This window comes from Crinia signifera, chromosome 2 (genome assembly GCF_055691185.1).
Source record: "Crinia signifera chromosome 2, ASM5569118v1, whole genome shotgun sequence".
Lineage (NCBI taxonomy): Eukaryota > Metazoa > Chordata > Amphibia > Anura > Myobatrachidae > Crinia > Crinia signifera.
In genome coordinates, this window is record NC_139218.1 from 271,575,823 (window position 1) to 271,593,543 (window position 17,721).

The 17,721-nt window shown below is 42.1% G+C and overlaps 1 protein-coding gene across 1 annotated transcript in view; it reads right to left on the reverse strand.

The window, feature by feature from the left end:
* Window positions 1–17,721, reverse strand: part of PCCA (propionyl-CoA carboxylase subunit alpha) — a 457,969-nt gene that overhangs the window by 385,107 nt on the left and 55,141 nt on the right. Inside the window, exons 5-6 of the mRNA XM_083168630.1 lie at window positions 13,797–13,910; window positions 12,969–13,022 (exon numbers count right to left, since the gene is read on the reverse strand). Of these exons, the coding sequence (XP_083024756.1) occupies window positions 12,969–13,022; window positions 13,797–13,910 (168 nt within the window). The remainder of the gene's footprint in view (window positions 1–12,968; window positions 13,023–13,796; window positions 13,911–17,721) is intronic.

Below are 17,721 nucleotides of genomic sequence, written 5' to 3' on the forward strand. Positions count from 1 at the left end.
GCGGAAAACTAAGCAAATATTACCCAATAAAATATTACAATTGAAAGCGAATATATTTGAGCCACGATATGGCGAAAAATCGTTAAAATCACTTAAACAAGTTAACCGATAGCGCTCCTTTGGTATTGTTTTTTTTTTTTCACTTGTCACGTGTATTGGGCAACCAAAAGGTGGTCTTGGAAGTCTATTTCCTTGTTTACCTAAGGTACTCCTGAGTCAGGGCAACATCTCGCTCTGCCGCGTTGCTCACACCCAAGAAGTCTTGGAAAAAAAACTCAAGCTAATGGAATACTGGACACAAAGGTAGCGTTGGCCTTAACGGAATGGGAAGTGAACTCATCCTGGTCTCCTGCAATTGTGCTAGCTGGTAACTGTGCAATTACTTAAGTTTCTGGTTTTCTTTATACATGGAACCACAAGGATTTACAAAATAATCCTCTTAATGGTTACAGTTGAGGAACAAATAATCAAGGTACTAACCACCATAGCGCTGAAGCTAATAGGTCCCCTCATCTTATATCAGTACTTTCCTCTCTAATGATAAAGGCCTAGGAAATATAAATACTTCTAGAAGGGTGAGAATTATAGCAAGCATATGGCCTCTTTCTTTTTTAACCTAATTACTACATCTTTCATTTATATGATCTGAAGCAAAATAAACCATAATTTTCCCCCATGTAAAAGTCTGCTCGTGGACAGTACTGATGTTTGCATTTCCTTCCGATATCAAGACCAAAATCAATATATTCCCCTCTTCTTGACTCTTTCTCATAGTGCAAGAAAAAGCATCAAAGCATACATTGTAGCATCCCACTGCAAGCCCCCTGTGGTCAGCATTGATTGTATTCATATTTTATTAGCACACAGTTGCAAACAACCATCTTGTGACCTGGAAAATTCACATAATATAAGACAATACATTAACTGCAGTTCTAATTGAGCTGCAAAGTTAATAAATATTTATAATCAAAAAAAAAAAAAGTAGAAACAACCAAGGCTATAAAGAAATCTGATCGCGTACACTGCCCTATGGAAGAGGTCATATTGGGAAACAGGCCAACAAAACAAAGACAAAAAACACCAATGCTACCTACCAAACAATAACACAGTTTTAAGGCTCAAACCTGCTCTTATGCTATTTTTAAGTTACTATAAAAACACATGCAAACTCTGTTTAAACACTAGAAACCATTGCTTCTAATGTAAGCCTGCTGCTGCTTATACACATCTGCAAGTGCAGCTGTAACGGTCCAGATTTCAGAATGCATTTTGTTGAATCCACAAAGGGAAGGCTATAAAAAAAAAATCCAAAAAAGTATATGAAACCATCAAATATTTTAAAGAAGTATATTTACAATACTTATTGGCTAATAACAAGCAATGTATAATCTCATCCTAAAGGCCCCCATACATAGAGCCGACTTGTCCTAAGGACAAGTCGGACTCAATTCTCCTCCGAGCCGCCCGGCAGCTCCCCGGGAGGCTCAAATACGATTAGGACTTTGATGTGCCATTTTTTACATGTAAAAAAAATAACAGGGAGCTGCAGGGCGGTGAGGAGCAGTGGGGGCGGGCGGTAAGCCCCCACATGCTCACTATCTACCTCATCTCTGCCACCCTAGTCTGTCTGCCCCTTCCCTTTAGAATGTATGCTTTCACGAGCAGGGACCTCTTCTCTCATGTGCTTTTACTTTTCTTACTTAAGGTGCCTGTACATGGTTCAATTATTGTATGCAATTTGGACTAGATTGCATCGGATACGTTTTGCAATGCAATGAGATGCAATCTAGTACAAAAAGTATGTGCCAATTGCTGGCACATTTTATCGCACCCAGCAATTGTACCATGCATGGGCACCTTTAGACTATGTACTACAACATACTCCTTGCAATGGCACCTAGCCCCCAGTTTCTGCTTATTTCAGCGTCATGTCAGTTTATGCATCAATGTCTATATGCCATGTTCCACACGGTCTTGTACTATAAGCCACTGTAAGGTAGATTTATTAAATGTCGATCAGGGGAATATGCGATATTGCAGGGGGTAGCGCTTTCCCTGATCTATGACACCTGTTGAGCGGGTGTCTAGCGTGTGGCAGTGTGAGGTAGGAGGCATAGCGCAGCTACGATATTTCATACTGCGCGCCTGCCTCTGCCTAATTTATGATCAGTGCTGTCCCTGCACTGCCTCTGAGATGCGCTGGGGATCTCGCGAAAGTAGCGAGATCCTGCACATGTGCAGTGAGCCGGCTTGGTGGAAGGAGACAGCGCATCAGTATTAACTGATGCGCTGTCTCCAAGAGGGGACATCGCACTGCCGCTGAAGTCCATTCTATCCTTCAATCCGCTTCTCCCTCCACCTGCCCGCTCGATCCTATCCCCTCCAATATTATCCTTCGTCTCAGTTGGTCCGCTCTCACCTGGCTCACCTCTTTAATCTTTCCCTATCCTCTGGGATTTTCCCCTCCTCCGTCAACAGGCTCCCACCTCCCTTTTGCCTCCAAACTCCTAGAACGTCTGGCCTATAATAGTCTCCAAAGCCACCTTACTGCTAACTCCATTCTAGACCCCCTCCAATCCGTGTTCCGCCCTTTACATTTCACTGAAACTGCTCTGACCAAAGTCACTATTGATCTACTATCAGCTAAATCCAAAGGCCTCTTCTCTATCCTCATCCAGCTTGATCTGTCGGCTGCCTTTAACACTGTTGAACACCCTCTCCTGCTCAACACCCTCCGCTCCTTTGACATCACTGGCACGGTCTTCTCCTGGTTCACCTCATACCTCTCCGATCGCCTCCTCTCCTATTACCCGCAGACCAGTTAGGTGTTCCCCAAGGGTCAGTCCTTGACCCTCCCCTCTTCTTCCTCTACATCACCTCTCTGGGCACCCTCATCAGCTCCTACGGCTTCCATTACCACCTTTATGCTGATGATATCCTAATCCAGAGGTAGCCAACCCTGCCCTCGAGAGCTACCAACAGTTCACTTTTTCCAGACAACCTAGCTGCTGCACAGCTGCACTCATTAATCACTGATACATTTTAAAAGATACACAGATGGAGATAATTAGCTCACTTGTGATTCTGTGAGGAGACCTGCAAAACATGCACTGTTGGTAGCTCTCGAGGACTAGGGTTGGCTACCCCAGCCCTAATCTAGCTCTCCTCCCCGACCTATCCCCATCACTCCTGTCCAAGGTCTCTGAATGCCTCACGGCCATCTCAGCCTGGATGGCCCAACGCTTCCTGAAACTAAACATGGCCAAAACTGAACTTTTAATCTTCCATCCCCCCGAACATCCCCTCTTCTCCCACTATCTCCATCAGCATTTGTGAAACTGAGATCACCTCCACCTACCAAACGCTCTGCCTCGGTGTCATCATTGACACCTCCCTCTCTTTCACCCCACACATTCGTGCTCTCACAGTCTTGACGCTTTCTCCTCTGCAACATCTCGCGCATCAGACCATTCTTCTCCACTGACGCAACCAAAATTCTCATTCACTCTCTTGTCATCTCCTGCCTTGACTACTGCAACATCCTTCTCTCCGTGCTACCTCTTGCCCGCCTTGCCCCTCTCCAATCCATTCTTAACGCTGCTGCTAGGCTCATCTTCCTCTCCCGCCGCTCTACCTCCACCTCCCCCCTCTGTCTATCTCTTCACTGGCTCTCCATTCAGAGTTTTCTTTAAAATCCTCACCACCACTTACAAGGCTCTCTCCTCCTCCACCGCTCCTTACCTCTCTTCACTGTTCTCTATCCACACTCCCTCCCGTCCTCTTTGCTCCTCTGCCGACCGCCGCCTGACCTCTCACCTAATCACCTCCTCCCATTCCCGTGTCCAAGACTTCTCTCACGCTGCCCCCCTGCACTGGAACAACCTCCCGCCACCCATCAGACTTTCTTATTCCCTTACCTCCTTCACGCGCTCCCTTAAAACCCACTTCTTCCGACTAGCCTATCCCTCCTCCTCCTAACCTCTTTCACTCTCCTATCCTGCCTACCCTACCCCTCCATCCATTCCCATCCGCTCCTACTTATCCTATTGTTTTTCGTTCGTCCTCCCATCTCCTTTTAGTCTGTTAACTCTTATAAATAGGGCCCTCCTTCCTCACGTACTCACCCTACCTCTTTACCTCACCAGTGCTCCTGCCCTTTTCTTCCCTTCCTCTACATCATCTTCAGTCTCCTCGACAATTTCGACACCTACTTCAGAACTGATGCTGATTTTAGTTCTACCAGCTATACCCCTATTTATGCAGTATTTTATCAACAGACCCTGTACGTTACCTTGTAATTTTTTTTTTGTTTGCTATGTACGGCGCTGCGGACACTTTGTGGCGCCTTATAAATAAACAAACTACGGTATTTGTGTATTATCACGGCAAAAGACCCGCACTGTACAATAAAATATCGCATCCCATGCCATTAAAAATGGCATGCGATGCGATTTTAAATTTTACAAGCACCCTGATGGGGGATTACTATGTTAAATGCACTCCCATTGTTAACGCCACCCCCACTATCAACGCCAACCCGAAGCGTGGCGAGCGCAGCTAGCCCGCGAAGGGTGGCGGAAGGCATCCTCCGCCCTTTTCATACCCCCACTATCCATGTCGGAGTTGAGTTGATTAGTGTGGCGAGCGCAGCGAGCCACCGAGCCCAAAGCGTGGAGAGTGCACGCGGATTACATGTGAAGTAATCCGCGTCCGTTCGCCACGCTTCGGGCTCGTACTACGCGTGCGCTCGCTACACTATCTAAAATCAACTCCACGCCGACGTGGATAGTGGGGGTATGAAAAGGTCGCTAATGAGGATAAGCAGGACCGGTTATAGCAGCACGTTTCCCCCTGTTTTTCTTATTTAGTCCATTTGGTTATGTACTTTGTTAGGTGCTGCATAAACCCTTGTGGTGCCATATAAATAAATATAATAATAAATATAATAATAATAATAAGATATATATAAGCATTTTTCAGCAGAAACAAAAGTTTTATTAGGTATTACTTTTATGAAAAGCGAATGGCCATACCACAAGTGTTGATTGCACCTGCAGGGAGCTAAATATACGAACATAACAGAACAACATATTCAAGATTCTCCTGAAGTCCTAACAAATGCTCAAAAGTGATGACATGGATATTCATAAGAATTTTTTTTGTTTCCCCAAAAGTTGTTTACACCACCATCCTAGCATGGTGAACAAAGCGTGGGTTAACAAACCACAGTGGAGGGGATTCCTGTGCTCTCTGTGTGCACATCCATAGTCTTTCTGTGGTTCTTCTTCTATAGAACAGAAGCACTCAAGCTGTGAGCACCGGATCAGTTTATACCTATGGTCTCTTTGACAAACAAATCCTCTCACTTCCCCCATCTCATCCCCTTTACAACTGACAGGTGAAGAGGTGTTCCTAAAAGAGGGCAAAAAGGGACTGCTGCCCCAGGCAGCAGGTTTTGTTGGGCCACTACAATGGAGGACATTGGTGTAAAAGTAATAATTTCCTAGCTAAAATGTGTAAACGTGAAGTTTCTACCCTGGAGGGAAATTGAATAGCTTACAGTGACAATAACTGACTTTTATAGAGTACACCACAAATGTTTATGGCAGTTTGAGAAAAGGACGTCACTTGATGTATGAGAATGACCAGGCCCATTCCTGGTGACTGGGGTCTGTCTGATATAAGCTGAATACATGTTATTATTTTGCCTTGTGAATATAGATTAACAGTATTTACCAGAGAATAAATCCAAATGTTAAATAGTTCTTAACCCTTTGAGTGCCAAGTGAATTTGTCAAAATACAGTAGGTGTGAAAATTTAGGAAATATAATTTGAGACATTTTTAATATTTATATAACAAATGTGAGCGACACATGCATTTTTAAGGGATACTTTAAGCATCTCTTACAGAGATGTTGGCACTCAAAGGGTTAAACTTCAATAATTAATTAATAGAAATATGTATTTAATTAGTTCTGATGTGGCCAATTTTTAACAGGGTCTAAATATTTAACAACCAGGGTTAGAATGGCATTTTTAATGGGCTTCAAAACTGGTATTTAAAAAGGGTGTTTTAGTTTGGGGCCTTTGTATCAAGATTTCACCGCCGGCCCACAGGTTTTCGAATTTGCAGCGGTTTTCTACTGCTTTTGGGTCCATTTTCGTCCATGCTGATTCACCCCCCAAAAACGTGAAATGGCATGGGCAAAAATGAGATGTACAGTGTTACTAATTGTGTCAGTTTCAAAAGAATTAATGGTACTTGTGTAATAGCCAGGCACCCAATTAGCATACGTACGCAGGCGTAGGCTACCTACACTGTCAGTGTAGTCCAACGGCTGCCTAGCGTAGTTAGCACAGACACTCCACGGCAGCCCGGCTCTGTCTCCGGTGTCCATGGCTCTGTCTCCGGCGTCCATGTCAAGTCTAGTAAGCGCCTCTCACACAGCGCTGGTAACTGCCAGATCTACTGCGCTGGCGGACGCCGGCAGAGAGGGGATCATGCGGGCGCTGGCTTAAAGGCACTCCAGCTGTCTGAGACGCAGCTGCTCCTCCTGACCTGTTCATACACCCACTATCCACGCCGGCGTGGAGTTGATTTTATAAAGCGTGGCAAGCCCAGCAAGCCCCGCAAGGAGACGCGGAACACATGTGAAGTAATCTGCATCTGTTCACCACGCTGCACTCGCGTCATCTCCACGCCGACGTGGATAGTGGGGGTATGAACAGGTCGGGAGGACGCGTAACGCGTCCACTCGCCACGCTTCGGGCTGGCGTGGATAGTGGGGGTGTTTCAGGAACACATTCACACGTGCCATATCATACATCTGAGACAGTAATGACAACATGTGTTTACTGTTAACTGGATTTTAGTTAATAATAAAGGAGAAAAGATCACAGCGGGAACAATACACTGATTCTGACAGGGACGCTCGTGGGAACACTACACTACTTCTTACTGACTACGCTAACTACACTGGCCGCGGGAACACTACGCTGATTCTGACAGCGCCGCTACGCTAACTACGTACCGGGCACCCCGCTAATACACAAGTACCGAAATAATATATATTCCCCTTATAACACAAGTAAAATGCATAAACCTTTATTTAACCAGCTCAAACGGAATCGGTACATCTGTCAGACCAGACTTAGATCTACAGTCATTAGGACGACATGAGTTTTTCACTTTTTTTTTACCCGAATGTCGACACAGTCGACATGGACACAGTTGGAGGTGAACCGCAGCCACTCGCTATGCTTCGGGCACACTATTTTATTCTCCCACCACGCCCTAGTGGATGGTAGGGCATGAAATACCGCCTGTCGGCATATGTCGGCTCAAAAAACAGTGAAAAACCCATGTCTACCTTAAGTCATGTCGACCTTGACCCATGTCGACCTTTAACCATGTCGACCTTCCGGGGTCGACCTAATGACTGTCGACCTAAGTGTGGTCTGACAGATGACCGTTTCCCGCTCAAACACATGCATAGAACAAAAAAAACTATTTTAGATTTATTCCTTACAACATGCACAATGATGTTTGCAGCACATGCCAAGCAGATTCAGGTTTATACTTGTACATAAATACCGGTACATGGTTTTAGGAATATGTGGTTTATTTTCTCTCTCTCTTAAGCTGGGTAAACACTAGATGATTTTTAGAACGATTGGTGGCATTCCGATGGATTGCAACGACAAATCATCCAGCGTGTATGCACTCTCTTGCACTCCCATGACTCATGTGCCAGGTCTATAGTTTGGTCATGCATGCAGGTCAATCTGATGATATTGCCACCACTTACTTATATACTTGATGGATCGCTAACGACCAAACAGTGCATAATATATTATTCAGTCATTTGTTAGATCGCACAGTGTGATCGGCACTACATCATTTTGCCAGGAGTGCAAGGGAAATCGGTACAACAATCACAACTTTTGTTGTGTACGCAGCTTTAAAATCATAACAGTTAACTTTTAGACGCAATATTATGCCATGCAATTGTGAAAAAGATGGAAAAAACAACCTCAATAAAAGTCTAACTGTAATATAAATTTATTAACATACCAACTATCACACTGTTTTAGAAATCCTTTACACATTAATTAAATGAGCAGCCGATGTGTTCTGCAGTTCCTAGGATACTGACCTCGTGTGATCAAAGTCAAATGTCTGGCAGCCTGATGTCGTCACAGGATGATTCTCCTGAACACACGGAGCACACTCATGCCAGCAGATGCACTAGTTTCCACCCTCTCAGTAATACTCCGTAGTAGAAGACTAATTTAGCATGCAAGGAAAAAAGTAAACCCTACATACTAAGCATAAATATATGTTTAAAAGTACAGTTAATTTATGTAAAAGAACGGCCAAGTATTGTAATGCATGCAGGCCCTTCAGCTTCAGCTGTGCCCAAGAACATGACCGAGATCTTAAAAAGGGATACATTGTCCATTATACACCTTTCAATAATCTGTGGGGGGGGAGGGGAAAGTCTGGCATCCCACATGAAAATACAGAATGGTATACATAACATTTATACCATCCTGTATTTTCATGCAGGAGAGGAGACTTTTTTAAAATTCATTTAAAAAGCAGTATAATGGACAACAAATGCATTTAAGTTCTATAATATGCAAAGTACCATCTTATTTGAACACCTGAAGACCGTATATGATCTAGTGTATGCTGATTTATTCCTTCTTCTGCATGTGATGCACTGGTATTTTAATGCACTTTTTATGCATTAAAATGGTTACCTCAAGAGTGCTATATATTTGTACAATGTGTGCTTCTATAATTCACCTGCTGAGTATTCATTTTGCACTTTTTGCAGCTGCATTTGTGGTTTATTGCTTACTTATCGGAGATTTTCTATTTCACTTAAAAACATAACAAACACAGAGCACTGGTTTTCACTATTTTGTTTATTGTGAGTACAGGGAGAAGTGTTCACCAGCGGTCTACTGTGTTCTATAGAAGGCAGGGTTGATAACTAGTTTCTAATAAGAATGACAATATAATTACAGGAGAATAGTTATTGGGTAAAAAAAAAAAAAAAGATTTCTAGAGTGGGATTCTAGTATAGAAGTATTTAGATCGATTCCACAATGGAACACTCTCAGATTATGTCATGTCATGATGCAAGGGGTCATGACATGTTCACTCTTGATGTATGAACAGGTCAATCAGGTGACAAATCAGGTGGAAAACACTAGGTCAATGCTAGAATCATTAAAGTCATGCAGGAGAAATCTAGACACAAAACCATACTTACATGTTTCTTCTAGTTGGATTCAGTGGTCTATTTTTCAAGTGGTTGTGCATTTTATTAAATTAGGAAAAAACTGCATTTTTGCTTACATTTATGAATTGTTGCTATGCACTAGTAGACTATTGCAGGAGTTCTTGTAGATAATATCCTAGTTCCCAATACCATCAAATTCTAAAATGTAAAGCTTTTATATTACCGGTAGGTTTTAGAGGTAGATGCATCAGGGGAAAGCAGCAGGGGAAATGAGGGAACATCCCCCATCACCAGCTGGAGGCATGGGAGAGGTGTGAATATAAAGGGCGATTAGGATATTGGAGGTATAGAGATATAGGAGCTTCCTTTATATTAGGTATATTAGTGTACATGACTTGCTTTTTTTAGAATGGTATATTAGAATGAATTCCATTCCTGCTTTTATTTATTACTATGTGTAACATGTGACCCCGCTGAGGTAGAAATACTTGCATATTGGAATGTTTCTCCACATCTTGAAAAACAGCACAACTTATGCCAGAAACACGTTGGTGGGTGGAGACACACCATCAGGAGAGAAGACCTTCTACCCTTGTCATCGGTTTTTGTCCCCCTTTTCCTTTAATCCAGATACGGGAATGAGGACAGGGTTCTCTCTCACCATTGGTGTTGAATTTTGGTTTTATGTATTGTTTTTAAGCCATATATTTTTATCTTTTGTTTGTTTCTTTGGACATCTAGGTTTGGAATAAAAAAAATATTTTATGGATGGAGTGTTGATCTGAGCTCCTCCTTTTGGGCCTATTGAAGATCAAAGAAAATCAAAGAAATCTATTGGTGCACATACGGCCTCATATAAAAGGTGACATTGGGGGGGGAATTGTTGTGGAAGTATATACCCACCATCTGAAGAAGAATAAGGGAACCAGAGACACTATCAACCCCAATGAAACCTTTATGACCACATAGGGTTTATACTGAAAAGACCATTGATGGACAGAAAACAGTTGGATCAAGTAACCATCTCTTCACCGTTTATATAAGAACAGCACATCTGAATTACATAGTTACATAGTTACATAGTTACATAGTAGGTAAGGCTGAAAAAAGACTTGCGTCCATCTAGTTCTATTTCTATTCTATTCATTTGTATTGTTGTGAATATGCTTTGGGCCTCCACCAACCCATGGTTGTGCTCACTTCACAGGTTCTTCCCCACATAACCATCTGTGTGCCCCAAATGCCCCCAGTGTCTCGCTAACATGCTCCTCCATAGCAGCATGTTCCCCACTTCTTTGCACTACATTCTCCCCTATAGGCTATATTACATCACTGGACTACAGCACCCATATGGTACACTAGATCAGTGGTTGTCAACCTCAGTCCTCAAGGACCCCCAACAGTGCACATTTTCCAGGTCTCCACACACAAATCAAAGGTGAAATAATTAGCTCCACCTGTGATCTTTTAAAATGTGCCAGTGACTAATTAATGCACCTGTTCAACTGCCAGGTGACCTGGAAAACGTGCAATGTTGGGGGTCCTTGAGGTCTGAGGTTGAGAACCACTGCACCAGATCACTATACTACTTCCCCTATACGCTGCACAACATCTCTACACTATATCCCCTATGTGCTGCTCTACATCACTATCCCCCAGAGACTGCACTGCATCATTATTCCACATCCCCTTAAACATTGCACTACAGTATGCATGATATAAAATGCTACTAATTTAGGGGATGTATTAGAATATTCCATATGTTGTAAATATTGCAAAGTACAAAAATCGCACAAGTCCTAATAGCAGGCAAAATAATTTGGAACAATTCACAACCTATTGAGTAAAAAGACAAAACAACACAAAGTCTTTCAGATAAAGTGAATTGGATTTAACGTGTGACATAAAACATACTAATGGTAGAGGAAGGTCTGTCCCCAGGGAGCAGGGTTTGCTAGCTCACCTGTCCATACATCAAGTAGATTCTGGCAAAGATGTATATCATAGGGAAAAAGTTGGAAAATCTACAAAATGCATCACAAAAGTACTATGCACCCGAATTGTGGAGAGTGTACAGTATATGAAATCCACCAGGGAATTGAACGCAGCAAATGAAGAGTAAGAGAAGCCAAGCTCACCTAAGTAGTTGGTGACTGTCCTCATTCGCTTGTGAGCCAGTATGACCCACATCACTATGATGTTGCCAAACGCTTCATGGATCCATAAGCCAAAGACCAAAAGTACAATGCGCCATGGGACTGCACAAACCTGTGAGTGACAGGGGGGTTCCTGGCAGTAGTCTGGGTGATTTTTTTTGCCATAATAGGCCTTCCCAAGGGGAGCAAACAGACGTTGGGGCGAGGAGGAGAGTGAAGTGCAGAGTGCGCTCCTGCCCCCCTCATGGGGAGTCTGGCATACATTTCAAATATGGCATCGACTTATGACTGTCCATCACAGACAGATCACTTCAGCCCTGCAGCGCAGCTGATGGACTATGTATATCGATGCAAGGTGCTGTGTGTACGGGTGGTCCATTACACTTGCTCCAGAAGCTTCTGGTGACTGATATTACAAGTAGGCGGGCACGTGTAAACTCCCACCCAATTGTGATGTCAAACAACACATGAGGCCAATGATTGGTAAGTGTGTGTACACTTAAGGGTCTCACACACTGAACAATTTTATGAACAATCAAATCTTCAACCAATTTCCCTTGAAATCGAAAAAACTCCTGGCCAAATGATATTATGCACACACAAGAATGATTGTGTAAACGATCAGAGGATATGATGGGTCATTTAAGGACTGCAAATCAATAACAAAATTACTGGCACATTGTTCACCACGACTACACACAGAACGATGTATTCAAAATCCTGCAAGACAGGTCAATATCTTTCTGCACGCTGAAGGGATAAGCAAGCAAGATGAATGAGCGGCGGGTACGCGCATTGTATCATTATCATACCCACACACTGATAGTTTTTAAACGATATGTCGTTCCAATTGGTTGAAAACGGCCTTATCGTTTGAAAAAATGTATCCATCTCTGAGAAACCAGTTTACTGATAGTCAAAGGCAGATCAGCCGGACAGCCTATCCATCTCCAGCAATAGATATGCCTCTTCAATGAAATGTGTCATTCTGTTCCACATATGATAGATTAATTTACATAGATAAGAGCACTACTGGAAAATGATTAATGTGCACTTTCTAAAACATCAGAAATGTTTATTGTAGCAGAAATATTTAATACCTCAGAACACGCTTTTGTTATTTGAAGTATCAACTAAGCAGAATTATAAAATACACATTTTTGTTACTTTTCTCACCTGTCAATAGTAATAAAAAAATTCTAGAAATACATTTGCATGATAATTTAATTATAGAAAGAAAATGTTACATGACATATACACTATCTGAGAAAAAAGTATAAATATATTTAACATACACATACTACTACATGCACACAATAAGATGTAAAACAAAAAATTATTACTATAGCTGATATTGTGACACTTTGCTTTTCACTTTATTAATAGCACAATATACAGTAATGAGGGCAGGTTAAGCTGCAAATGGGCCCTAACAACGGTGCTTTTAGCCATGGACTTCTAATCAGACCCCTTTCACAGCTGAATACAGCCACTACATCATACCACTCTGCTTCTTATCCAAAGATTCATTAGCCACCACAAAACAGCTCGACTTACCAGACGTCGGGCGAATTCTTTGTTTTCAGAAAGAAACCCATATCCTGGGTGGACCTGGAAAATAAAAACAGGGGGTGTTATCATAATAAGCGCTTGATAAATGCATCCATTATATCCCGTTGCTGAAAGAGATTGAAGCAGTTATTATACAAGTCTAGACTAAAAAGTATAAAAGATCTAAACAAGGTAATGTGTATATGAAACATGTATCACATACAGGGTCACAAATGCATCAATAATTCCTATGAATAAGGAAAGAAAAAGGATAATAGATAATCGGCTGATAAAAGAATACCAGTGGTTAAAAAAAAAAACTGAAGACCGTCTTAAAAATTAAAGATATATTACTATAAAATTAATTTTAGTAGTCTTTATAACAGTAATAATGTGTAATTTTGGGGGGAATTTACTTATCTGCTGGAGTAGGTAATACTGTGAATAATTAATAAATAATTACAACATTAATAGTTTAACTAAATTTTTTCTGTATTTTCTTGACAAAGAAAAGAAATGAGAGTGCCACTGAAAGGGTTAAAACTAATTGGGATTTTTTTTTCCCCTAGCATATTTGGGAATGAACTGAAGCTGCTCCCTGGTGTGATTTCTGAATCCAGCAGCCACCTGCAGGAACTGCCACCAGCCTTGCCAGATGCTTCAAAAGCCTTTGATTTCCAGTAGAGATTTCGGCCACATTTAACTCATGTGACATGAGCCAAACAAGAACAGAATATTCAGCCCTTTCCTATTTTTTTTTTTTAAATACAAATTCTGGCTATTCTGCCTTCTATATCTGCAACAGCTGCAGCAGATAGAGCCTTTCAGACTCACAGCTTGGGCCCCAGTTTTCTTAATGGCTTCCATGATGGCATCCATGTTGAGGTAGCTTTTGCTTGTGGGAGCCGGGCCAACACAGACCGCTTCATCCGCCATTTTCACATGAACCTAAAGAGACAAAAATTCTGCGTTGACAGATGCTCACAGCAAAAGTAATTACCATCAGCTTGCAATGCATAAAGGAAATTGGCAAATTTGATCGTTGTAAATATAAGTACAGTAAAATAACACTAGTCCAAATACGTGCGGACAAAAAAACAAAAGCCATCACATACATTTTATGTAATAAAGCATTAATCAAGCCAATCGATTCATATATTTGTCTACATGATTACAATATGAATTATATTAAGAAAACATTATAACTAGATGTCATTACTTTTAGGCTTGCTACATCATAATTAAATTTTGTTGCTTCTTTCACAACTGACACCCAGAATGAAGTGTTTTGACCACTATATTTTATTCTAACATTACACAACCATTTTTACGAAGAACATGGAAGAAACAACTAGAAGAGGCACCACTGATCAAACCGACTGATCAGCTTCAAAGGACAGCACAGCTAATTGGACAAGATCATACAAACAGTAATACTGTGCTGATCAGGTTGCCCAGCCTGGCTATGAACACTAGGAGAAAGCACGCAATAGCATTACATGACTAACGTTATATACAAAGAAACTGCTGGTGTACCCGGCATTTGGATTTTTCCAATACAGAAACTAAGAAAAATTATTTTACTGTAAGTCAACTTGAAAATTATAAAAGCGGTTTTCTCAGGACAATAAATACTACAAGTCCTATGTTAGGTTCATTTCAGTACACAGTTTAGTTGCGAGATCTTAATTGTAGTGATTTTGGTCAATGATTGACTTGATATAATTTCTTTGACGCTGTCCAATAAAAGGTTGGCAATACAAAAACATGGACTTCGCTATGACCGTTTAAAGCAGGCATGTCCAACGTTGGCCCTCCAGATGTTGTGAAACTACACATCCCAGCATGCTTTGCAATAGTTATAGCATTCTCTAATAGCAAAACTGTGGCAATGCATGCTGGGATGTGTAGTTTCACAACATCTGGAGGGCCAACGTTGGACATGCCTGGTTTAAAGTATTATAAACAGAATGCCTACAACAGATATGGGGATGGAGAGGGTATTTGTCAAAGTATGGAAAGAGAAAAAGCGGAGAGAAACACTGCAATCTGTTGCCAGCGAGAGAAACTACATCTCTTTCTCTCAAACATGCACAAACACAGAGAAAATCACAAGGTAGCAGATTAGCAATCACAGCATCTGATCCTTTCTCAAGTTATATGAGAAAGGATCACACTTGATGAAAAATATATATATTATACATTACATACAGGCACGCACACACTGGCCAAAAGGGGCAAACTGCAAATGAATGGAGTGTGATCGTTTTACTAGGACTCATTAAATCACTTGAGACTTTAATGAAAAAAGGCAGATTCCCAAAATGCCCAATAATACTGTTTCCTGTCCTCTCTAAATACCAATCAAGGGCTCTCATGGCAAAGACCGCCACTTGATTGTTGTAATTTAAAAAAAAATAGTAATAGCAATAATAAAATCAGAATTATGTAGACAGATATACAAGCATACTGCTGCAGTTAGCCAGTTACATTCTAATTAACCAGAAGACACGGTTTTGTAAAACAGAAAATAAACAAATCTAAAAACCTCTCTCCTACAGAAGGAAATTGTAAAAACTGTATTTTTTTTTTTATCATCAATGTCATAAATGAAGTATCCTAATTCCTCAAGTGTATTATTTTTCCAGTGGGGATGCGAGTTCGGTGTGTGACCTCACCGCTCACGTGGGAGGAGACTGCTGCTTAGAAGGGGAAATCTGTGTCCCGTCTTGAATCACAGGCAACACTAGGTCACTGCAGTGGCACAGATTATGGGGGTATCCACAGCCGTCTCTCCTGGAGCCAGTCTGGGTCAGAGGTCACCTCAAGTCCCCATCCCTTGTGAGATTGGATATAGTTCTATGCAGCCTCTTACGTCCCAGGGTGGCTGCCTCCACAGGTCACTATTATCTCTTTACATACAGCATAGTCTGCACTGTTCTCACTGTGTCAGTGTGGCTGCCTCTATAGCTCACTATTATTCCTTTACATGTCACTATTATCAATGTGAACACAGCAAAGTCTGCACTGTTTTCTCTGTGTGTCAGTGTGACTGCCTATACATGTCACTGTTATTCCTGCGCGCGCGCGCACACACACACACACACACACACACACACCAGTCTCTGCACTGTTTTCTCTGTGTTCCAGGGTAGTGCCTGAATAGTTGTTTTTCTAAAGCTGCATCTATAGGTCACTATTATCCCTCTACACAGGGCAGGCTGTATCATTGTGTCCCAGTGTAAAATCCTCTTATGTTACTATTATCCCTCCACACATAGCATTGTATGCATTGTTCAGTGTATCAATGTGGCTACCTCTATAGGTCCCTAATATTCCTGCCCAAGTCAATGTTTATCTTGTCTACCAATGTAGCCACAGATTCTGGGGTGACTGGTGCTAAGGGCACTAATCAAAACAACATCATGTTCCCAGTTACATGCATACTACTGCATGCTTAATGCCCCCATGGGACCTGTAGTAGCTGAATGACGTGACACTACAGTGTGGCCTGGAAAATTGGGTGCCCGCCTCCCCTACACCGAGCCCACATTGGCATCAGCTAGTGGGGCATTTTCCTGTGAGAGATGCAGAGGAAGGAAGGTAATACCTCAACTAGATAAGTACTGGTGTATTATAATAGCGTTACATAAAATACACTATTTGGTTCTGAGCGTGTGCATTCAGAACCAAAAATATTACTTGATGTTTTAGATAACTCAATTTCTTTACAAAAAATATGCACCAATTGATGCCCCCACTGGGATGGCCAGCCACATTATTGTCTGCATTTTGTCAGTTCTGAGCTTCACGATTTCTGATGGAAGCCCTGGTGACCCATATGAAAAAAGAAGAAAAGAAAGCAAAGGGAAACAAAACATACGGATAGGTGATCAAAACTGAGAATGCCATTATACAGAGTTTCCCAAATTCCACCATTACAGTCCTGGAGTTAAGGATATCCAAAGCACAGGCGACTTATACCCCTTTTACACCAGAGGTTGGACCCGGGATATTGCCGCTGCAGTCCGTGGCTGGGTGTGGTGTAAATGGGCTGAAAAAAAAATAACGCGGGTACTGTTCCCCGGGCTTCTGACCCGGCAAATGTTCAGGGTCGGACACTGGGCTTATCTGGGGCTCAGGCTGGTGTAAATGGTCATTATCCGGGTTATTTGGCGGGGAGAAGGCCGTGAAGAGCTGATTGGTGCTTCTGCGGCTCTGGCAGATGATGTAATCTGCCAGAGAACTGCACAGCGCATGGCGAATCGCAGCTGCAGCGTTACCACGCTGTTTGCAGCCTGTACCCTACACTACAACAGTCTGTGCTGGAAGCACTCTCCCCAGTGTGTTTACAGCCTCATCTGCAGCAACACACGCTGGCTGTCATGCAGTGTGTCCCATAGCATCACCCTCACCCTCAGCCTGACTATTTGGCAGACCCTACCCCCTCCCTTTTCCCTTTCTTGTGACCTCATCTGAAACAGTCCAAAAGGTCAGTTTTTAATGACACCAGCAAGGAAAGACAGGGATGATCCATTTTCAGTGTAAAAGGGCATTACACGGGAATAACCCGGATTGAAGTGCAGTGTAAATGGGGTTTGAGGCAGGGCAAGCCCTGGCAATTTACTGTGTTCAATTTCCCAAGTTCTACCCGGCATTCTGGTGTAAAAGTGGTATAAAATATTACCTCAGTCAACTTGATTAAACTATCTGGACTCATGTTTCAGACATGTATATTCCTAAATGTTGGACGTAAAAG